Source organism: Ovis aries, chromosome 15, assembly GCF_016772045.2.
Source record: "Ovis aries strain OAR_USU_Benz2616 breed Rambouillet chromosome 15, ARS-UI_Ramb_v3.0, whole genome shotgun sequence".
Classification (NCBI taxonomy): domain Eukaryota; kingdom Metazoa; phylum Chordata; class Mammalia; order Artiodactyla; family Bovidae; genus Ovis; species Ovis aries.
Window position 1 is genome coordinate 65,806,397 of NC_056068.1, and position 24,738 is coordinate 65,831,134.

Sequence of the window (24,738 nt, forward strand, 5' to 3'; positions counted from 1 at the left end):
GTTTGGAATTTGCTTCTAGATACTTGGAACAGCTGCTTCTCTGTGCAGATTCTCTAGTTTCCTCTAAGCTCCAAAGCCTCTGTGCTTTGGGTGAGCCTGTTCAGCAGGGCAGCCTCCCTTCCCAGCTCCAAGTTGGAAGGTATACCTGAGGCCGTCAAGAAAGGGGTTTCAAGTCACTTCTCACTGAGCTTTCCCTGTTCTCACTTTTCCCCTTCTCTACTTCTTCCCTCTTCCGTTCTTGCCTGTTTTCCTTCCAGGCTATTTTCTCTGCAAAAATTGAGAAGTGGATTGCAGCCCTGTTATGGACTGAATTATATCCACACCCCCACACCCCCAGATTTTTACATTGAAGCCCTAACTGCCTGTGTGACTATATTTGGAGATAAGGCCTTTAAAGGGGTGATTAACGTTAAATTGTGGTCATCTCACATGCCAGCAAAGTCATGCTCAAAATCCTTCAAACTAGGCTTCAGCAGTATTTGAACCAACAGCTTTCAGGTCTACAAGCTGGATTTTGAAGAGACAGAAGAACCAGAGATCAAACTGCCAATATTCATTGATCATGGAGAAAGCAAGGGAGTTCCAGAAAAACATCTCCTTTTGCTTCATGGACTACACTAAAGCCTTCAGCTATGTGGATCACTACAAACTGTGGAACATTCTTTGGAGATGGGAGTACCAGACCACCTTACCTGTCTCTTGAGAAACCTGTATGCAGGTCAAGAAGCAACAATTAGAACCAGACATGAAATTGACTGGTTCAATATTGGGAAAGAAGTACGTCAAGGCTTCTTCTACGTCAAGGCAAAATATTGTCAACTGCTTATTTAACTTATATGCAGAGTACATCATGTGAAATGCTGGGCTGGATGAAGCACAAGCTGGAATCAAGATTGCCTAGAGAGATATCAACAACCTCAGATATGTAGATGACACCACTCTAATGGTAGAAAGCTAAAGAACCTCTTGATGAGGGTGAAAGAAGAGTGGAAATTCAACATTGAATTCAATGCTGAATTTCAGCATTCAACATTGAAAATTTGAATTACCTCACTAATGAGGAAATTAAAAGCTTGAAATTCAACATTCAGAAAACTAAGATCATGGCCTCTGGTCCCATCACTTCATGGCAAATAGATGGGGAAAAAGTGGAAACAGTGACAGATTTTTTTTGGGGGGGCTCCAAAATCATTGCAGACAGTGACTGCAGTCATGAAATTAAAAGATGCTCCTTGGAAGAAAAGCAATAAAGAACCTAGACAGCATATGAAAAAGCAGAGACATCACTTTGCCAACAAAGGTCCATATAGTCTAAGCTATGGTTTTTCCCCTCTAGCTCAGATGGTAAAGAATCTGCCTGCAATTCAGAAGACCTGGGTTTGATCCCTGGGTCGGAGAGATCCCCTGGAGAAGGAAATGGCTACCCACTCCAGTATTCTTGCTTGGAGAATCCCATGGTCAGAGGAGCCTGGTGGGCTACAGTTAATGGGATCACAAAGAGTTGGACATGACTGAGTAAGTAACACCTCCCCACCCCACCCCCCACCCCACACACGTACAGATGTGAGAATTGGACCATAAAGAAGACTGTGCACCAAAGAATTGATGTTTTCAAACTGTGGTGCTAGAGAAAATTCTTGAGAGTCCCTTGGACTGCAAGGAGACCAAACAAGTCAATCCTAAATGAAATCAACCCTGAATATTCATTGGAAGGACTGATGCTGAAGCTGAAGGTCCAATGCTTTGGCCACCTTATGGAAAGAGTTGACTCATTGGAAAAGACCCTGATGCTGGGAAAGATTGACGTCAAAGGGAGAAGGGGGTGGCAGAGAATGAGATGGTTAGATAGCACCACTGCCTCAATGCACATGAATTGGAGAAAACTCTGGGAGATGGTGAAGGACAGAGGACCCTGGCGTGCTACAGTCCATGGGGTCACAAAGAGTCTGATATGACTTGGTGATTGAACAACTACACAGAGATCATGGGGTCATGTGGATGGGCCCTAATCCAATAGGATGGGAGTCCTTTTCAGAAATAGAAGAGACAGCAGGAATCTGTAAGCATAGGGGAAAGACCATGTGAGGATCTAGCAAGAAGGCAGCCTGTAAGCCATGCAGAGGGGCTCCAGGAGAAACTGATTCTGATGACACCTTGCTCTTGGGACTTCCAGCCTCCAGAACTTCCAGAAATCAATTTCTACTGGTTAAGTCCCTCAGTTTGTATTTTGTTATGTCAGCCCTAGCAAACGAATGCAACCCTCTTTACCTGTCATTCTCCTAATCTAAAGAGACTTCTCCTGGGGATCATGGCATAAGGCTAATTTTTATCACTTATATCTGGTCCTGTTGAAATTGTTCTCTCATCTTGGGTGTTTTTATGGGCATTTTCAAGGGGGCATTGGAGAAGGGTCTCCTTGGCCTTCCCTTAATCTCCTCTGACACTTCACATCTCTTATGTTCTCTAGCATGCAATTTACAAGTTATGCCCTGTCTGTTCCATTCATTAATAGCAACAGCTTTCATATCATCCGCCCAATTAATCTAGCTTGCAAGCAGCAGGTTATTAAATTCTGTAATCTCTGTCTAACACAATGCTTATGCTTAAAAGCGCTGGAGATTTGGTCGATTGGTTTAAAACCTGGAATTGGATCCAGGGCACAGGGATCCTGTTTCCTCAGTTTAGATGGTGAAGGCAGATTCCATGGGGACTGAGGGACCTAGGGCTTCTTCCAACAAATGTGAGTAGTTTGGAGTCCCCAGTCTGGTTTCCACATGAAGTGATGTGCTGGTCTGTTGTTTTCCTCAGGGACCTCCAGGCAGATGTAGACAAACAGCAGGTGAGGAGGAAGAGCCGCGGCAGAGCAGGTTGAGAGCTGTAAACAAGCGACGCTATATTAAGAAAGCTCTCCATCTGCGGCACTGTCTCAACCCTGCCCCCTACTGGGCGGATTCCTGAACTGACTTTCCACAGTCAGCTGCTCCATGACAGGTGTGTCACGATGTGTAAGACACAAGTTGCAGCTTCTTAGAATTGGGAAGATTCTTAAATATCACATCCTTTGGTGTCCTGAAAAGTCTCATTGCGGAGCATGAAATGAGTTTAGGTAGCACATGAGATGACTTCAGGTGGAGACATTAGCTTTATGTGCAAGTTAACAGCAGAATTGCTTTTCCTGTTTTCTTTCAATCCGTCTAAATTTGGGAAGGAAAAAGTTATCTATTTGGTAGATCTTTATAGTCACTAACCTTCCTTTCTAACACAGAGATAGTTTTTTTTCTACATTGTATTTCTGCTACAAACATTTGATAGCTTATAAAAATCCTTCTCTAAGTAAATTAATAAGTAAAGAAGGTGGCTTCCTTTAAAGACAGATATTAAATTATAGTGCAGGTGGTATTTGGATAAGGCAAAAGTCGTGAATGTGGTCAGAGTGAAATTATGGAGATACGGCTCTCCCATTCCCTCCCCTTTGCTTCTACAAATGAAGAGACCGAGGCCTCTTTTGTAATGTTTCACTGAGAGGCTGAGTTGGGAGAGATGAGGCAATTGAGTGGTGGCGTCTGTTATGACTGGGCCTTCCCAGGTGGCGCTAGTGGTAAAGAACCCACCTGCCAATGCAAGAGACTTAAGAGACACAGGTTCGATCCCCGGGTCAGGAAGATCCCCTGGATGCGGGCATGATAACCCAGTCCAGTATTCTTGTCTGGACAGAGGGGCCTAGGGGTCTACAGTCCACAGAGTCACAAAGAGTCGGACATGACTAAAGCAACTTAGCACACATGTGTGGATCTATTATGACTAGGATGCCCCAAAGGAAGAAGAGGCTGCCGCAGAAGTAACCTGAGTTTGGCCGTGGCATCTGCTTGGACCTTCATAACGGTAATGCCTGACACACAGGGAGGGTGAAAGGAATATCCAAGATGAGAGACTGATCCCTATTTTCTTAGTCTGCTGGGGCTGCCAGAACAATATACCACAGACTGGGTGGCTTAAGCAGCAGAAGCTAATTTTCTCAAGGGGCTGGAGGCTGGATGGTCGATACTAAGGAGCCCTCAGGTTGGTTTCTCCTGAGGCCCGTCTCTTTGTCTTGTAGACGCTGCCTTCTCCTGGCGCCCTTACGTGGTCTTTCCTCTGTGCTTGCATGTGCCTTGCTGCTGCTGCTGCTAAGTCGCTTCAGTCGTGTCCGACTCTGTGCGACCCCATAGATGGCAGCCCACCAGGCTCCCCCGTCCCTGGGATTCTCCAGGCAAGAACACTGGAGTGGGTTGCCATTTCCTTCTTCAATACATGAAAGTGGAAAGTGACAGTGAAGTTGCTCAGTCGCGACCCCATGGACTGCAGCCCACCAGGCTCCTCCGTCCATGGGATTTTCCAGGCAAGAGTACTGGAAAATCCCACGGACGGAGGAGCCTTGGTGTGTCCCAATTTCTTCTCATAAGGACATCAGTCAGATTAGATTAGGGATCACTCTACAAAAGATTTTAACATATAGTTTTGTGTATTTATTTTTGGCTTGCTGCGTCCTCGTCCATTGCGAGGGCTGTCTCCAGATGTGGCGAGCAGGGGCTGTTCTTCGCTGTGATGTGGGGGCGTCTCGGTCCAGTGGCCTCTCTTATGAAGCATGGGCTCTGGCTTCAGTAGTTGCAGTTCCCGGGCTCTAGAGCTCAGTAGCTGGGGCTCACGGGCTTAAGTTGCTCCTCCTCACGTGGGATCTTCCCGCACCAGGGATTGAACCTATGTCTCCTGCATTGGCAGGAGGATTCCTTACCACCGAGTCACCAGGGAAGCCCAGAGATAAGTCTGTTACCTTATTTTAACTTAATCACTTCTTTCAAAACCCTGTCTTGAAGTCTAGTCACATTTTGAGGTACGAGGGGTGAACATTTCAGCATATTCACATTCACATTTCAATCTAAAGCCCACGTTTAGATTGACAGACACAAACCACAGGCTACTTCAGCATTATACTATATTGTTATTGATTGCCACCTGGAGGAATAGCTTTGTTAGAAAAAGGGATTTGTGAGTCCAGGTGGCCAAAAGGCCCAGGAACCCGGAGGAGGAGATGCCTGGAAACTTACAGCAATTTCTACGTAATGGTCTGTGGTCCATGAGAAACAGAGAAGCCACAAAGTCACGGAGGAAGTCTGAGCACTACTCTGATGTCATGCTACTGAGAACCTCTCTTTTTTTCTAGTATAACATCTGCAATATGTACATATTAGAGGTATTCATGGGTTTTGTTGTGGCTGGTGATTTTGGGGAATTGTAGGGGGGGCATTCGAGAGACTGGAAAAGTTGAGGGGAACCTGAGGAGAATGAAGGTAAATTCTTCTTTGATGGAAGTAAAAAGCATGGCCAATCTCAATTCAATCTGAATTCAGCTGGTCTCCCCTTATGTATCACAAAGCAAAGTTATGTTTTAGTTTTATTATTTTAAAATGTATATTATTATTATTATTACTGGCTTCACTGTACACAGGTTGTGGGATCTTAGTTCCCTGACCAGGAAATAAACCATCCAAGGCAGTGGAAGCATGGAATCCTGCCCACTGGACCTCCAGGGAATTCCCCAGAGTTATTTTTTAAAATTGACATGTGGACAGGAAAGAAAAGAATCCAGACTTTCTAATAGAAACTTATATAATGAAATAAATAAATGAATAATAATAGTAGTATCTTCAGATATAGAAATACAGATACAAATTTTTTTTCTGTAATGATAGTGGTAAAGTGTGCTTTCATATGCATTTGAAAACAGTACCCTTTTTTGAGCGGGAGAAATGTCCCAGAAAAAAATTTATAATGAGATATACATTTAAATCACATACATTTTCAACTTTTTTGATAAACATATTATAGACAAGTCAACGACAGTTTTTTGTACAAATATAATTAGAAGCTGATTCTACCTATGTCTTTCCAAAACACTATTCATAAGTTGAAAAACAATATAATTTTAATTAAAATTTATTAAAAACTTAGCAACTGTTCTCATTAAATAAAAACTTAAGCTACATAGTAACTCTAGATAAACACACAGTTAAATTACAGTTAAATTCCCTTCATTTAAGAGTATTCCTTTCTCACTCTCCAAAAACAATTATAAAATTTTTGGAGCCCCCAAATCTAGAGCTTAAGACAAATGCCCAGTTTAGCTTTTTGTAGACATATCTGTGGCTCTCCTGCAATTATTCGTTTCAAGCCATTATGTTTATTCTAGGCTTAAGAAAGCTCATTCCTCAGACTTGAATTCTAACTCCTGGACACTTGGATCAAATTCATCCTACATTGATATTTGAACTCATTCTTAGACCCTGTACAGCTGAATGAGATGAGGCAGAAAGAAATGCCTTTCTATGTTTGGGGTTGGAAGGTGGAACAGGTGTCTCCAGTTTAGAAAGGATATCTAATAAAGTCTGAAACATTGGATGACACTTCTCAGTCCTCAAACTCCCTCATGAAGACACGATCCTTAGGTCTTCACTTTCTTGAGGAAGGGGGAGAAGGCACTCATTAAATATTTTCTGGGACCAGTTAGCAGTAGCAAAGTGGAGTTCCATGTCAGAGCTTTGACTTCGGCAGAAGACTAGAGCTAACTAGGTCTGAGGTCTCGGAGCAAGTTACTTTGACCATCTCAACTTCTGATGATGTTTCTTAGTCTATAGGAATTACAGGAGATTCCTACAGAGGCAGGGGATAGTGAAGGGGATGGGTAGGGAAGACAGAAGTTGGGACACGTGAAGAGAGAAGACAACCAAACTTTTTAACTGCTTCTGAACCAGTTCATGAACTTCTTGAGACTTTTTCTGATGGCTTTTTCTGATTGCTCAATGATACAACCTTTTTTTTGCCCACATGATGGCACTAGTTGTTTAGAAAACAGCTTAGCTAATGCCAGAAAGCCCGCCAAAGCACTTCTGAATTTGTGGGGAATGAGCTGCAGTTGACGTTTACAGCAATTAATAATGTATTAGAAAATTTACTAACAGGGATAGTCCACATTGAGTTAATTAGAAAGCAATTTCAAGACTGGGGAAGTGGGGGAGAAATGAGCGGGTGGGGTGCCGCCTCTTCACCACCGGCGTTGTGACATTCTGCATTATCACTGAAGGCTCTAGTCTAGCAGTGGCCTGTTACGGTTTCGCTTCATTGCCAACTGGAGCTCCTTTCCAGGCTAAGAAAAGCAAGAAGGCATCGGGGTGGGCGGGGGAGGGATGCTCCCTTTTCAATGTACTGGAAAGAATCTTGTCCTAGGGCTCCAGAGACCCGTTTGTAATGCTATTTTTGCTACTAATTCTCATTCCCTCTATGATATTGAATAGGACACTTTGCCCTTCGGGGACTGTTTCTCACTTTTAAGAGACATCCATTGGGTCAGATAACCTCTAAGTTCCCTTCCAGCTCTGGCATTCGATTCAGTGATGTTGGAAGACAAGTTTTGTGAGCTGGAGATACGCAGATACATGCTTATATACGTAATCCCAGTGTCGGTAAACAGCATCTGCTGGGTTATGATAAGAGCAGAGAAGGCAGTGTTCACACACTCAGACCACAGCTGCAGGAGTAGATTTTGATTGATATCAGCAACTGGAGCTCCTGGCAGTCTGGGAGGAAATTGAATTTGAAAAGGTCTTTTAAAAGGGCCTGCAGGGAGTCCAGGGGAATGAGTGGAGGCAATCTGCTAAGGAGGATTTGGGGCTTGGGTAGAGAGGCAGGTGAAGTGAGAGATAGTAGGGTGTCTGTGCACCATACGGAGCAGGGCCAGTGCTGGCCCCTTCGACATCTCTAGGATTAACCACAGCTAGTCTCTCAGCCAGAAGGGCTCTACTCAGTGCTGGGACCTGCCTGGCCTTGAACTGTCCAAACTCTAGTTTCATTCTAGTTGCCCTTTTCATTCTTTTCCTCCTGATAAACTTGGTCAAGATCTGTCTGGCATGTTTTTTTTTTTTTCTTAATTTTTATTTTTACTTTATTTTACTTTACAATACTGTATTGGTTTTGCCATACATTGACATGAATCCACCACGGGTGTATATGCATTCCTAAACATGATCCCCCGTCCCACCTCCCTCCCCATAACATCTCTCTGGGTCATCCCCGTGCACCAGCCCCAAGCATGCTGTATCCTGCATCGGACATAGACTAGCGATTCGATTCTTAGATGATAGTATACATGTTTCAATGCCATTCTCCCAAATCATCCCACCCTCTCCCTCTCCCTCTGAGTCCAAAAGTCCGTTATACACATCTGTGTCTTTTTTGCTGTCTTGCATACAGGGTCGTCATTGGCATGTTTTATTTTTAATCTGCTTGGAACAACATGGAAGTCTTGGCAGCTCTGACTTTGCTGTTTCATGATGGAAATCAAGGTTTGCTCCAGGTGGGGGTCTGTCTCACGGCAAAGACTTGAAACGGGAATAGTGGGTGGAATTTTAGTGGCCAGGGAAGGGGCATGCATTCATGGCTCAGCGTGTTTTCCTGGTGATCCAATGGAGGTGTCATCTCTCAGCAGAGAACAGGGGACAGCTACAAGATTTCAACATGGATATGAAAAAGAGGTCCCCAGGTGTTATGGGGAGGGACAGGAAAATATTGGAAATCCTGTCCCTGAAGAGTCTGATGTATAAAAATCTAGATTTTCAAATATAAAAGATTAGAAGTGTTTCTTTATATGTACCCAATATTTCCCTTGTAGCTCAATCGGTAAAGAATCTGCCTGCAGTGCAGGAGACCCGGGTTTGATCCCTGGGTTGGGAAGATCCCCTGGAGAAGGAAATGGCAACCCATTCCAGTATCCTTGCCTGGAAAATCTCTTGGACAGAGGAACCCGGTGGATTGCAGTCCATGGGGTCGCAAAGAGTCAGGCACGACTGAGCGACTAACACACATACACACACCCAATATCTTATTTTGCCTTATTTTAAATTTTTTATATTTTATTTGTATATCTTGATTTTTTCTATTTTAAAAGAGACATATGACTGATAAAAACTTAAACAACACAGAAATCCTTGGCAAATATGATAAAAGATAAAGCTCTTATATAATTTGGTTTGTCCCTGGTCCCTATGGCCTGATGCATATTCTTTAATGAGTCTCTTTGAACATCTAATATTCCTAAGAACTATTGAAAAGGATTGTATTTATGAATATTTGAGGTTAGAGAAATTTTCCAGCTCTGGTTTGGGGTTGAGGAATGAATGACCCACCGACTCTGCTTACTTTGGACTTTCAGGGCCAAACCCAGGAAAAGTTCCAGGAGAGTGGAACAGATGGGCCCTCTAGTGTTACATATATTCTAAGTGGGTCTGTGGAATTGAAGCCAACCCTTGGAAGCCGGGACTTGCTGCTCTGTTCCAGTTCTGTGAGACATGGCTGTTTCCTTGGTTCCTTCAAGGTGAGGTAAGGTGAGGTGGCCCTCCCTTCCTCTTTCTGTGAGTCCAGTTGAGATGCAGGCTTTTATAGCGTGGGAGCGTGGAGGGGAAGGGAAACTCCCTCCGCATCAGCGATGCTCTGACCCCTCTCTATATGACCCCATCGTACAAAGAGGACATCGAGACCATAAGTCACATCCTGGGGGACCTGCTTCCTGCTGATTTGAACATGGGCTTTGTTCTCCAGGAACTTCTCGGCTTCCACCTGCTTAGCCTCATGATGGCATTTGAAACTTGGGTATAAACACAGAAGCTCCTGGAAGACACAGGTCATCTCTCCCAATATTAATTGCAATGGCTCCTGCTCAGTCTTTATGAGCGGAAACTGTCCCCCAGGACTGTTGTGTGGTTGGACAGGCCTGGGTGAAAAACAATGGGGATATACAAGGAGGAGGGCTTCCCAGGTGGCTCAGTGGGATGAGCCAGTAAAGAACCTGCCTGACAAGCAGGAGACATGGGTTCGACCTCTGGGTTGGGAAGATCCCCCAGAGAAGGAAATGGCAACCCACTCCAGTATTCTTGCCTGGGAAATCTCATGGAAATCTCGTTGAGCCTGGCGGGCTACAATCCATGGGGTTGCAAAAGGGTCAGATAAGACTGACTAAACAACAACAACATACTAGGAATGGTCTTTGAAGACATGTCCTTCCTTGGAAGGAAAGTTTTGCAGTTTTGACCAACCTAGACAGCATATTAAAAAGCAGGGACATTACTTTGCCAACAAAGGTCTGTCTAGTCAAGGCTATGGTTTTTCTGGTGGTCATGTATGATGTGAGAATTGGACTGTGAAGAAGGCTGAGCGCGGAAGAATTGATGCTTTTGAACTGTGGTGTTGGAGAAGACTCTTGAGAGTCCCTTGGACTGCAAGGAGATCCAACCAGTCCACCCTAAAGGAGATTAGTCCTGGGTGTTCATTGGAAGAACTGATGCTGAAGGTGAAACTCCAGTACTTTGGCCACCTGATGCGAAGAGCTGACTCATTGGAAAAGACCCTGATGCTGGGAAAAATTGAAGGCAGGAGGAGAAGGGGACGACAGAGGATGAGATGGCTGGATGGCATCACTGACTCACTGGACATGGGTTTGGGTGCACTCTGGGAGTTGGTGATGGACAGGGAGGCCTAGCGTGCTGTGGCTTATGGGGTCGCAAAGAGTCGGACAAGACTGAGCGACTGAACTGAACTGAACTGAGGAATGTCTAGAGAGGGCAGCAGAGCACAGAGAAATCCTCGCACCTGATGCTAACAGTTTTTGCTGAAGATGAGAACAAGGCTGCCCCTCACATATTAGCTGAGCACAGGGGCACTTGGTCTAAGAAATATAAAGGGAATTTGAAACAGAGACCTTGCAGGCAAACTGAAGTTCGTTTCTGAGTCATCCTCGCACTCTTGCTGCCGATGGCGCTCAGTATTCTCCTTTTACAGAATAGTGAAGTGGTTGAGAACATGCACTTTGAATCCCACTTCACTATTTAGTGGTGTGTGTCCACGGGTAAGCTTCTCCATTGCTTTAAACGTCTGTGGCTTCTCTTTAGAAAAACTAATGTCAAATGCACAGCGTTGTGGTGACAAATAAGTGATAGTAAGTAAAGTAAAGCACTTGGAAGCCTGGCCTATTGCTCTGGATAATATGGGGTTAATATAATCAAATATTGGGATGTAGATGAGGAGATAGCATCTCATAAATCTGTTACTTGGATTTAAGTAATATATCCAAGACCCAAAGCAATTGAAGGCACAGATCCTGGTCTGTTCCTTCAAAACTCCAGTGATGTAAATGTAGTACTGTTTCGAGGAGCACAGGCTTCCCTTACTGAGGTCATTTCAAAATTATAATAAAAGTGATCACAGAGTTAGCATTTGATAAGTACCTATTAAGGGCAGATCTCTGGGCTTCCCAGGTGCCTGCAGTGCAGGAGACGTGAGTTCGATCTCTGGGTTGGGAGGATCCCCTGGAGAAGGAAATGGCAAGCCACTCCAGTATTCTTGCCTGGGAAATCCAATGGACAGAGGAGCCTAGTGGGCTACAGTCCATGGGGTTGCAAAGAGTTGGACACAGCTTAGAGACTAAACAACAAGGGCAGATGCTGTTGCAAGTATTTTCCTATGATAACTCTCACTGTATAAGCTCACTGACTATTTGAGGTATATGTATTTTCATCTTACAGATGAAGAAACTGAGGCACAGGTATAGAACCTTGGCAGAAGTCCAAAATTATGTTGACAAGATCACTTCCAGCCAGTCTTGGGGAGTGACCTGGCAGCGCTGGCAGTGCTCCAGCACACACCAGCATGTGGTTCTACACTCAGGTCCCCCAGCTAAGCTTCCTGAAGAACCAGGTGCCAGCTGGAGCTAGGGGGCTCAAGGGCTGTGATTGGCTGCCGTCACTTGTGGTTAGCCCTGTGTGGTGGGGGGAGGCTGGGAAAGGCAGTGGAGACTGATAAATAATGCAGCGGCCTGCCTGAAAGACAGGAGAGCACCCTCTGCCTTCTCTTTGGTATCAAGTGATAACAACTGAATTGCAGTCTTCCCAACACTTTGCCCAGGCAGCCTGCTGAGCAAGGTAACACTCATGCCTTTCATGCCTTGAGTCACAGTATTTATTATATTTTTATGTTGCTAACTAGAAATACCTGGGCTTTTTCCCTTGTGGGGAATGAGAGGAGGGATCGAGGGAAGCTGACGTATGTTTGGTTTTTCTCTCTAATGTGCTTAAAATAGGAAAGGAACAAGGACCAAGTTGAGGAAGACACTGTAGGTTCATAGAGAAGATGCAAAATATCCGAATTACTGTAAATGAGGGCTGTAGGCAGAGGAAGGGCTTAGGGAGTGTGTTATTTATTTATCTGGCTGCAGTGTGTGGCTTATGGGGATCTTGGTTCCCTGACCCAGGGATCAAACATGTGCCCCAGGCAGTGGAAGCTCAGAGTCCTATCCAGTGGACTGCCAGGAATTTCCCAAGTAGTGCCTATTGACAGGATTTGCAAAATGAATCAGCAGAAGGAAAGGAGTGAGTCTCTTGGAAGAAGTACTGCGCTGATCCAGGCAAGAAAAATAATCAGGAGCAAACAAATTTCAGGGTTGGAGGAAATATGTACTTGCCCAGGTATTTGCCAAGAACTGCCAGGAATTTCCTGAGCCGCATCAGATTAAGTAGGGGACCAGTATTTCCCAAAGCATGACCTGCGGGTCCCTAGTAGCAGTGCCACTGAAATGCTTGTTAAAAAAATACTATCTCCATCTGTCCCAGATGGAGAATCAGACTCTCTGGGACTTGATGATCTGCATCATTGTTTTAAAGCACACGAGCTCCCTAGTGATGCTGGCATGTAGCAATTTTGAGAACTGCCACTGTAGAGACCCTACACAGAGGTTACATTCGTGAGCAGGATTCCTGAACAGGGGCTGTGACAGTGCACTTCTCTTTCTGAAGTAGTTCAAGCAAGAATTTGCCTGGAGGAAGAGCAAGAACCTTCAGGTCATTTTGTAGATGCCTTGAGACATAAAAAGGCTTTTGATGCTGTCAGTTTTTTTGATGTTGGTGTTTGGCAAAAAGTAGACAATAGTTATTTGTGGAGTGAATGAATAAATGAACGAATGAGTGCAACGGGTGTGACGACAAGGGGTCACGCTTGGGCACACAGTAGTCACTCAAGCATTGTGTGGGGACCAAAGACGTTAAGAGGAGGGATTGTGGACCAAGTACTAGCATGTATGTGTGTGCAGAGTAGGGGGCTGGGCTGGGAGTGGGGGCAGTGCTGCAGCTCTGCCTTCCAAAATAACTGATGATGCACTCATATGAATGACAGTTTCTGCCCCAGCCAAGTCACCTTAGACTGGCTGCCAAAGTGAATCCACGCCCTGTAGGGAGAAGGACCTCTCCAGCTGTGATGAAAGGTGATAGCAATGCTGAGAGGGCAGAGCACGATGGGAACAGGGCTGAGCCAGCAACAACCACCCTGCCTTATAGAGTCTGACGCTGGTCCACCACTGAGACCCTTTGTTAGAAGAGAGGAGATCAAGAGTTTGCAAGATTCCTGGGTGTCCAAAAAAAAAAAAAAAAATGGCCATGAGATAACTCTTTCATGGTTCTAACTTCATGCTGTCTGCAAGTCCATATTTCAGTCCCCATGCAACTTGTTTGGGATTCCCAGGTGGCTCAGTGCTAAAGAATCCGCCTGTCAACTCAGGAGATATGGGTTTGATCCTTGGGTCGGGAAGATCCCCTGGAGAAGGACATGGCAACCCACTCCAGTATTCTTGCCTGAGAAATCCCATGGACAGAGGAGCCTGGCAGGCCACAGTCCATGGGGTCGCAAAGAGTCAGACACGACTGAGCGGCTGAGAACGCAAGCACATGTTTGCCAGAAAAGAAAAGCTAAGAATGGTGGTCAGACTCGACACTTGGCCAAACTTTTCTGGGAGGAAATTTAGGAAGAAGTAGGGGAAAATGAGGAAGGAGAAGAAGGTGTCAGAGGCCGAGGTGGCTGGATGGCATCACCAATGCAATGAACATGAACTTGGGCAAACTCCAGGAGATGGTGAGGAACAGGGAGGCCTGGCGTGCTGCAGTCCATGGGGTCACAAAGAGTCAGACATGACTGGGCAACTGAACAGCAACAACAATGGAAAAATGACTATGGGTACATAGAAATCTAGCCTCAAAAATGTTTTTTTTCCCTAAAGTGAATATATCACAAAAATTTTAAAAATAATACATATTTGTTGTGAAAAATTCTAATGATATAAAAATGAATTAAATAGAAAATTAGAGATCTTACCAGTATCAATTCTATTTTCTCAAGAGTTGACATTGTGAAGGTTTCAGTGCATACCCTTCCAGACTGTCTATATTTTCAGATATATACAAACATGAACAAATATGCAAGCATGAGGTCTTACTATACTTGCTATTGTTGTTCTTGTATCTGCTTTGTCATGTGGGCATCATTTTATATCTTGATGTATATAGAAATTGCATATATGTATCAATGCATATAGAAAATTTTATATGTTTTCCATTGTGTACCTGGTCCATAGTTTAATAATGCTTGGTGATTATTTATGCTGTTTTCTATTTTGCAAAGTAAGTAAAAAAGTTTTAAAACACATTAAAAATTTTTTTCTTTCTCTCTCTCCATATAAAATATCACTATGGGAATAACCTGCGGGAATGTTTTTATAGAAGTTTCTAAAATCAGATTTATTTCACCAAAGATAATATATATTTAAACTTTCAAAAGACATTGCTGCATTTTCCACTAGAAATATTATACCAATTTACATTCCTCCCAAGAATATATGAAGATACCCTCAATCCCCATACCTTCACTAATGCTGATGAGCATCAATCTCGTGTTTTTAATCTTTGCTAATCAAATAGATAAATGATATCTGATTAGAACTAGTTATTAAAAGTTCTATCTTCTAAAAATAATAGATGCTTATTTCAGAGGCAGTTAAAATCCTCCCTAAGGATAAAGAATATAAAACATCTATAGCTTTCACCTGCGTGCATGCTAAGTTGCTTTAGCTGTGTCCAACTCTTTGTGACCGTATGGACTGTAGCCCTCCAGGCTCCTCTGTCCGTGGGATTCTCCAGGCAAGAATACTGGAGTGGGTTACCAAACCCACCTCTAGGGGATCTTCCCAACCTAAGGATCAAAACTGTATCTCTTCTGTCTCCAGCATTGGTAGGCGGGCGGGTTCTTTACCACTAGCGCCACCTGGGGAAGCCTCACAGGTGTCACACATCACCACTATTAGCTTCTTGGTGTATGTTTACCTAAAAAACAGAAGAATAACACATTTTCCCTACTCCATTCTTGTTTCTAGTTTGGATAAACTTGTAGCAGCTAAATAGAAAAATAATCTAATAAGTAAATTTGATTTGGATGTCAGTGGCTAACAATAGCTTGGTGATGGTACTCTTTCTGGGAGTACTTTCACAAATGTATTTCAGCTGATTTTGATAGACTATTTTAGGGTAGTGGGAGTCAAGGGGAGGTGTGGGTAGAGAGGGGAGACAGTTCTAGGGCTCCTTCTAACATGCCTTGACTTACTGATTGTGAAAGTTCAATATTTAACTTGAATAACTCTAGAGATGGTTATGCATTTTTAAAAAGAAGAATTCAGAGTATTATCTTGGAATTCCAGAGAACTAGTGTGCTAGAAAAGACAGGGAAGGGGAAGGCTAAAGAAATGAAAAAGACACTTGGGAATGAGTTCAAACCAAGGCAACAGAGGGGGCATGGGAAGTCCCCTTACCCTAACCCAGGACAGAATTTAGGAACATAATTGAACCGTATGCAACTTTGAGGTGTTGGTTGGGCTGCAGCTGAAATACTTCTGAGGTTAAGGAGACCTTTGAAATGGTTTGGAACTGTTTGGTTCTCACATAGTCCCGCATACAGAACAAGGTAACAGGATTTCCTTTTCAACCAAGACTTGGGAGTTGGCTATTAGTTTTTACAAAAAACATGAACCTCTGAAGCAAAATGCATGCAAGACGGAGCAGACTTCAGCGGTTTAAAGGACAGCCTGCCAGGAAACTGTTGGCAGCCGTCAGGACGGCCCTCGTGGCTTCCCCCTGCCCACCCACCCCCCACCTCCAATCCCACCTCTGGGCAAAATGTGCTCCTCTGAGGGTTAGTCTCCATGACCACATGACTAGAAAAACATCATCAATTTGGTTAGTTAGTTGGTTAATTGAGGGGAAAATGTTATTTAATATAATCGCCAAGTCAAGAGCATTAAACCAGGGACTTCCCTGGCAGTCCAAGTAATTAAGACTTCGCCTCCCAGTTGTGGGCTGGATCCCTGATCAGGGAGCTAGGTTCCTGCATGCCTCACAGCAGCCCCCCCACCCCAAAAAAAAGGCCAAAATATAAAACAGAAGCAATATTGTAGCAAACTAAACCAAGACTTTAAGAAAAAGAGCATTAATCCAGTCAAATGTGGGATATATAGATGACAGTTTGAACACACAGTTGCTGTTTTTTCCAGTTATGTGTACTAACGAATTTTGAGAATATTGGGCTAACAGGGTCTAGAGATACTCAAATGGCATTTTAAGACTTTTTCTCTACAGCGCCATGATGTCTACACCACAACCCAGATTGCTAGGGTTTCCTGAAATGCTAGGAAATGTTTTTCCTGAAAAAACAATTGCTAATGTTTTTCAAAGAAGAAAAATATTACTCCCACCTCTTCTTATTACAAACTATAGAGCTAACTAATGATCAGTGCCTGGTAATGACTTTCAGGATGGCCTGTGGAATTTTATCTGAAAATACTCAAATTTTTCATCTTAAAAGTTCTTCAGAATCTTCGTACATGCACACTGTGATTTGTTTCAGGTTTAGAGAGTTCTGTGGGGTTTGTTTCTAATGGAGACACAGCCTTTTAATTTACAGCAGCGTCCACTAATTAAAATTATAAGCATAATTACTATCCATGATACTTATTATTAGCATGCATTCTTAAAGCTCAAAATTCACTTCATCCTTTCAAGTACTGAGTAATTAGTTTCTTTGGATTTGTAGCTTTATCACCCTTTTATGTCCCATTTGGAAGAAATAAACAATCAACCTCCTGGGAGACAGCTTTAAAAAGCTGGAAATATATTGTCCAGCTAGTGCAAAGAGGCTGATACAATGCAGAGAATATGACTTGTCTTTGGTTTTAGTAGCCAGTTTTTTCTTGCATTTATTCGGCAAACCACTATTGAGCATGTAATGTGTACTAGGAACCTTGGGGATACAGAGGTAAATCATTTGGAGATTTTTGTCCTCAAAGACCTTAAGGTTTTAATGAAAGGGAAATAATATTGTACATATGGTATGTACATCAACTGTACCTCAATAAAAATAATAAACTAAAACATAAGGTTGTACACATATATGTAAAATAAACTATGGTGGTGCATGTACTTACATACCTGGTTTAAATGACCATCTACACTGTAAGAACAGGGAATGACCCTATTCTCTGATATATGATCAGCACCTAACATAGTATATTAAAATAGGAGATTTAATAATTAACTTTCTGGATGATTTAATAAGTGAATAATTGAATGTACTAATCTGTATTCTTTCCAAGATGCATCAGTGGGATGTTGACATTTTTTCCTCATCTGACTTGTTTTTATTGTTTCCAGGTATCAGCCAGCATGGCTGTCTCTCTGCCACCCACCCTGGGACTCAGTTCTGCCCCAGATGAAATCCAGCATCCACATATTAAATTTTCAGAATGGAAATTTAAGCTGTTCAGGGTGAGATCCTTTGAAAAGGCCCCTGAAAATGCTCAAGCAGAAAAGCAAGATTCCTCTGAGGGGAAGCCCCCTCTAGAGCAATCTCCAGCAGCCCTGGACAAGGCTGGTGGTCCGAAGCCAGCCCTGACTCAACCGCCATTAAAGCCTCACCCAAAATTTCTGAAAAAATCCCATGATGATGGAAAAGCAAGAGACAAAGCAATCCACCAAGCCAACCTGCGACATCTCTGCCGCATCTGTGGGAATTCTCTCAAAGCTGATCGGCACCACAGGAGATATCCAGTCCACGGGCCCGTGGATGGCAAAACCCAAGTCCTCTTACGAAAGAAGGAAAAGAGGGCCACGTCCTGGCCAGACCTCATTGCCAAGGTCTTCCGGATCGACGTGAAGGCAGATGTGGACTCGATCCACCCCACTGAGTTCTGCCATGACTGCTGGACCTTCATGCACAGGAAGTTCAGCAGTGCCCCGTGTGAGGTTTACTCCTCAAGAAACACAGCGATGGAATGGCACCCCCACACACCATCCTGCGACATCTGTGATGCTGCCCGTCAAGGACTCAAGAGGAAGAGTCAGCCGCCAAACTCGCAGCTCAGCAAAAGACTCAGAACTGTGATCGACCGAGCGAGACAAGCCCGACGATGCAAGAGAAGAACTCAGGACAGGATCAGCAGCAAGGAACTGATGAAGAAGATTGCCAACTGCAGTAAGATACACCTCAGTACCAGGCTCCTGGCAGTGGACTTCCCAGCGCACTTTGTGAAATCTATCTCCTGCCAGATTTGCGAACACATTCTGGCGGACCCTGTGGAGACCAACTGTAAGCACGTCTTTTGCAGGATCTGCATTCTCAGATGCCTCAAAATCATGGGTAGCTATTGTCCTTCTTGCCGGTATCCCTGTTTCCCCACCGACCTGGAGAGTCCGGTGAAGTCTTTTCTGAGCATCTTGAATTCCCTGATGGTGAAATGTCCAGCAGAGGAGTGCGATGAGGAGGTCACCTTGGAAAAATACAATCACCATGTCTCAAGCCACAAGGAATCGAAAGAGACTTTTGTGCACATCAATAAAGGGGGCCGGCCCCGCCAGCATCTCCTGTCCCTGACCCGCCGGGCGCAGAAGCACCGTCTGAGGGAGCTCAAGATGCAGGTCAAGGCTTTCGCCGACAAGGAGGAAGGTGGAGATGTGAAGTCCGTGTGCCTGACCTTGTTCCTGCTGGCGCTGAGAGCAAGAAATGAGCACAGACAAGCAGATGAGCTGGAGGCCATCATGAAGGGACGTGGCTCTGGCCTGCAGCCGGCTGTCTGCTTAGCCATCCGTGTCAACACCTTCCTCAGCTGCAGCCAGTACCACAAGATGTACAGGACTGTGAAGGCCATCACTGGGAGGCAGATTTTCCAGCCTCTGCACTCCCTTCGGAGTGCTGAGAAAGTCCTTCTGCCAGGCTACCACCCCTTCGAGTGGCAGCCACCTCTGAAGAACGTGTCTTCCAGCACTGACGTGGGCATTATTGATGGACTGTCCGGATTGGCCTCCTCTGTGGACGATTACCCGGTGGACACCATCGCCAAGCGCTTCCGCTATGATGCAGCTTTGGTGTCCGCTCTGATGGACATGGAAGAAGACATCCTGGAGGGCATGAGAGCCCAAGAGCTTGACGACTACCTGAATGGCCCCTTCACCGTGGTGGTGAAGGAGTCTTGTGATGGGATGGGAGACGTGAGCGAGAAGCACGGCAGTGGACCGGCAGTTCCGGAAAAGGCAGTTCGGTTTTCCTTTACGGTCATGAAAATCAGCATTGCTCACGGGTCACAGAACGTGAAAGTGTTCGAGGAAGCCAAGCCTAACTCCGAGCTGTGCTGCAAGCCGCTGTGCCTCATGCTAGCCGATGAGTCTGACCACGAGACCCTGACGGCCATCCTGAGCCCTCTGATTGCCGAGAGGGAAGCCATGAAGAGCAGCGAATTAATGCTGGAGATGGGAGGCATCCTCCGGACTTTCAAGTTCATCTTTAGGGGCACCGGCTACGACGAGAAACTGGTCCGGGAAGTGGAAGGTCTCGAGGCTTCCGGCTCAGTGTACATTTGCACCCTTTGTGATGCCACCCGCCTGGAGGCCTCTCAAAATCTGGTCTTCCACTCCATAACCAGAAGCCATGCTGAGAATCTGGAGCGCTATGAGGTCTGGCGTTCTAACCCCTACCATGAGACGGTGGAGGAACTGCGGGACCGCGTGAAGGGGGTCTCGGCCAAACCCTTCATTGAGACGGTCCCTTCCATAGATGCGCTCCACTGCGACATCGGCAATGCAGCTGAGTTCTACAAGATCTTCCAGCTGGAGATTGGAGAGGTGTATAAGAACCCCAACGCCTCCAAAGAGGAAAGGAAAAGATGGCAGGCTACCCTGGACAAGCACCTCCGGAAGAAGATGAACCTAAAGCCCATCATGAGGATGAACGGCAACTTTGCCCGGAAGCTCATGACCAAAGAGACGGTGGAGGCAGTTTGTGAATTAATTCCCTCCCAGGAGAGGCACGAAGCCCTGAAGGAACTGATGGACCTTTATTTGAAGATGAAACCCGTCTGGCGATCCTCATGCCCTGCTAAAGAGTGCCCGGAATCCCTCTGCCAGTATAGCTTCAATTCACAGCGCTTTGCTGAGCTCCTCTCCACCAAGTTCAAGTATAGATATGAGGGCAAAATCACCAATTATTTTCACAAAACCTTGGCTCACGTCCCTGAAATTATTGAGAGGGATGGCTCCATTGGGGCATGGGCAAGCGAGGGAAATGAATCTGGCAACAAACTGTTCAGGCGTTTCCGGAAAATGAATGCCAGGCAGTCCAAGTACTATGAAATGGAAGACGTTTTGAAACATCACTGGTTGTATACCTCCAAATACCTGCAGAAGTTCATGAATGCTCACAATGCCCTGAAAGACTCGGGGTTTACCCTAAACTCGCAGGGAGGCTTAGGGGACTCGTTAGACCTAGAGGAATCCCCAGAATCCCAAGATTCAATGGAATTTTAAGCAGGGCAGCCGCTTATGAGTTGGTTTTGCATTTGCAAGCATTTTCCTCTCGATGGCATGAGGCCTTCTCCTGGTACCCTGCACTCCAGTGTGTGGGGCTTCACCACCCAGGCAGTGGTAGGTTGGAGAGGCCGCAGATGCTGAACCCATGTCAGGAATGGGTAACTGGTGAGCTGATTGCTTGAGCTGTTTAGGGAGTTCAGAGATGTAACAGGGGACATCAGTTTTTTGAAAGCTCAATAGCTGAGAGGAGGAGTAACTGCAGAGGAGCGGAGATGAACAAAGATAGGTATGTGTGTGACTGAGTGACGTGAAAATCAAAGTCAGGGTTGCCAAAGAACCCAGGAGAGAAATTTGACTTGTGGTCTCCATCCCTTCACCAAGTTACTCTAGTTTATATTGAGCTGTGTTTTTTATTTCATTTTTGTAGAATTCTTTGTTTTATAAATTTCACATATTTTGGCTTATTCTACAAGATTCAGAGCAGCTTTTCAGATATCTGTAGCAATAACATCTTCCTTGTGTATGGTACAGTGACCTTGACAAAGTGCTCTTGGTGCATCCTGTCATTTGGTACACTTATGCAGAAATACCCTACATCCAGAATATTTTTGGAAAATCAGTCCTTTTCTGAATTTAAATGATGTTTCTTTTGTAATGGTTGGAGTTTAGGAGATCATCTGTACCATGGATTTTTCAATAACAAAGTTAGAAGAATAAAACTGTTAGCTGCAGTTAGTTATTAATCTTGTGGTAGTACCTGTTTAGTTTGCTATCAGTAGCCAAGTATGATCTTTATTTTTACTTTTAACTAGATTCTTCAAATGATTGTCCATACAATCTCAAAGCCACAGGGGCCTTTTTTGTTTTGCTTTGACTTAAAAAAAATTATTTCTAATTGGAGGATAATTGCTTTGTAATGTTGTGTTAGCTTCTGCCATATATCAACATGAATCAGCCATAGGTATACACACGTCCCTCTTCTCTTGAACCTCCCTCTCACCTTCCACTCCACAGTGGTCTTTTAAATCTGGGTTTGTTTACTGTATAAAAACAGATTTAATGTCTTGCTGAAAATTTCTGCCAGGTTTTCTCCATATGAAACCTGGATCAATTTTGCTCAATCTAGTTTTCATGGAGTCTTTCCCTCTACATTATGTTTTTTTTTTTTCCTATTATGATCAGTTTAATTTCAGTGTATTAAGGTTTTTGTAGCAGGAAATTGTTGTACTTTTCTCACCTGCTAAGTTTAGAGGGAGGACTTCCCAGATGGTGTCGATGGTAAAAAATCTGCCTGCCAAAGCAGAAGATGAAAGAGAGGTGGGTTTGATCCCTGGGTTGGGAAGATCCCCTGAAGTAGGAAATGGCAACCCACTCTAGTATTCTTGCCTGGAAAATTCCATGGACAGTGGAGCCTGGTGGGCTATAGTTTATGGGGTTGCAAAGAGTCAGACATGACTGAGCCACTGAGCATGCGTGCACAAGTTTAGGTGGAGCACGCTCATGGTACAGTGGAAGAGTTAACATTTGCAGAGGTTTTTTTTTTTTTTTGCCACTTTTAGAATATCTTCATATTCATCCACATTCATTTTGCCTCATTTTTCCTCACAACAACTCTGTGGGTAGACATTGCTATGGTTCTCATTTGTGGAGGGTTAAATGACTTGCCCAAATTTATGGGGATAGTACATACCTGATCTGGAATTTGAACTCAAATCTTTTGTCTTCAGATTCCACGTTGTTTCTGCCACAAAAAATGAACCATTAATTTTTTTTTTTGAAATAAAGCAGTAACATAATTTGTTTAGAATCTACAACTCATCACTATAGTTCATAATCTTGAGATTGCGTTCTTGGGAGCAGGGATGGGTGGGTTTTAAGTCCTTGGTGTACTTAGGGCCTTTTGCTAGGAGGAAGAATTGTCAAAGTTCTCAAGAGCCCCCCACCCCCACCACCAAACCTCTGGGGGCTCCAGTTTCTGGAAACTCTAGTCTGCATCCTTAGGAATTTGGGAATTGCCAATTGCTGGCAATTTAGAGCAGGCATGGGAGTTTATATGCTAGTGAGTCATAATGATATGTTAGTGTTAATTAGTTTTTTTTCTTCCTTTGATTTTATTGGCCTTAATTGCCACTCTTCACACACAGTATATCAAAGAGCTTTGTAATTTAGTTGTCAAATGTGCATCAGTAATATTATCCTAAATGGTATGCACTTGATGCTTTTATAGGGATTGAACCTGGTATTTTCCATTTAAACAATACAGCAGTTTTTTCTTGCCTTTTTTGTATAGAATATATAAATTACAAAGATACTTGTAATTTAGTTGTCAAAAAGATATACATATTTTAATTTTATTTTTTCTAGAAAACATTTACTTTTTGCATTAGGTAAACTAATGGACTGAAGCCACCCCTTTCCTTCATCCCCTTTAATCCTTACAGCATGTCTCTGCCCTAATAAACAGCTAAATTCCTGTAATCTTCTTACTCCCTGAGGTATGCTTGCTCTGGTTTGTAGATTTTTTTTTTCCCACTTCCTCTCTGTTACTCGATTGGTGGCAATGTAAACACTTTCTAATGTTAAATTCAACTTTTCTAGCATTGTAGGAACTCCTTTGAATGCATGTGACTAACAGCATGATTTATAGCACAACCCTCCCAATAATCCCTTAATCAGATCACATTTTAATAAACCCCAGGAACATATGGCTGCAGGAATTTCAATATGTAGAAATGCGGCCTATGGTTGTTTTTGTCCTCCTCACTGTTGAGATTGTAATATCCTAGACCCTGGTTTTATATTCAAGGCTTATTTTTGACAGTGTCCGTTGTAAATGCAGTCACATTCTCTAGGGAAATTCACCACACTGAACGGAGCCTTTTTTTTTTCCTGAAGTATAGACTGAGACTTGAGAAGTGAAAAGCATCTTTTTCCCATGAAACCTGATTCTACAAGTTCTCCTGCCAACCCGCTGAGGTGCACTGCAGGGACCAGTGATAATGGCTGATGAAAATTGATGAATAGTCAGTATGAGGTCAAAAAGCTCCCTGGGATTAATAAATATGTACTGAGAAGCAGGAACAGGAGGAAAAGATGTCTTTTCCTTCCAAGTGAATTAAAATTTAGTTTTGCCTCAATTTGTTTTCACAAAATATAGATGAAGGTAAGATTTTTTTTTTGGTTGAGCTTGTGGATCTCACATTAGATCAAACAGAATTCAAATTACACACAGCTAGGAGGCAGAGTTTGTAAGCACCAGTGGTGGTTGCGAGAATGAATCATCATTTTGATGCAAATGATTTTTGATTGCGGATATGTCTGTGTCTTCAGTTATTGTATGAGAAGTGGTCTATTCTTTCGATGTTGAGAGATTTTTAAGTAACAGTAGATATTTTGTCACTGTTTGATTTTTTCCATTTAACTACAGTGACCTACATAAATATACCTCATTCATTTTTGGTGAGATTTTTCCTTTTGTGAAATTGCACTTCACTTTATTTTCATACACATAATTGTAAAGTTTGTTTAATGGCTTCTAAGACCTTTCTTCTTCCTCTTTTTTTGTATTTGTTTTAGGAAAAGTTTAGGCACCAGGATGCAGTGGTTTTATTTGATGATTTGTTGTGAAGGAATTTCCATGTCAAATGTTTTTAATTAAAATATGTTTCAGCACTTAATTTTTATATTTTAATATTTCTATTCCTTATTAATATTATGGTTATAGTTAACAGTTGTATGTTTAAGTATTTGAAATAAAAGTTAAAAATTTGGAAACAGTGGGTATTGTGTTTTATATTCAAATAATAATATTGAGTACAACATTAAAAAAATGAAATGACATTTTTCCTTGAGGGAAATACAACATGAATTTGGTGCTTTTATAATAAAAAAGCAACAGAATAATGAATATAGTTTATACTAAAATAAGAAAGACAATTTGGTTCCAGATACTTAAGGTAAATGTAGGATTTGAAATGAAAATGTAAATTCT

General features: G+C 43.4%; 1 protein-coding gene across 1 annotated transcript; it reads left to right on the forward strand.

Moving 5' to 3' along the window:
- Positions 1–1,861: 1,861 nt before the first annotated feature.
- Positions 1,862–24,521, forward strand: RAG1 (recombination activating 1). Its single transcript, XM_004016411.6, has 7 exons — positions 1,862–2,059; positions 2,809–2,991; positions 3,806–3,882; positions 8,284–8,386; positions 9,242–9,408; positions 9,628–12,002; positions 17,601–24,521. Exon 7 carries the CDS (start codon positions 17,613–17,615, stop codon positions 20,742–20,744), a length of 3,132 nt encoding a protein of 1,043 aa, XP_004016460.1. The 5' UTR covers positions 1,862–2,059; positions 2,809–2,991; positions 3,806–3,882; positions 8,284–8,386; positions 9,242–9,408; positions 9,628–12,002; positions 17,601–17,612; the 3' UTR covers positions 20,745–24,521.
- The last annotated feature ends 217 nt before the right edge of the window (positions 24,522–24,738 follow it).

What these genes read in the sequence shown, in the direction of transcription:
- RAG1 (XM_004016411.6), top strand. Translation starts at nt 17,613, where the DNA reads ATGGCTGTCTCTCTGCCACCCACCCTGGGACTCAGTTCTGCCCCAGAT.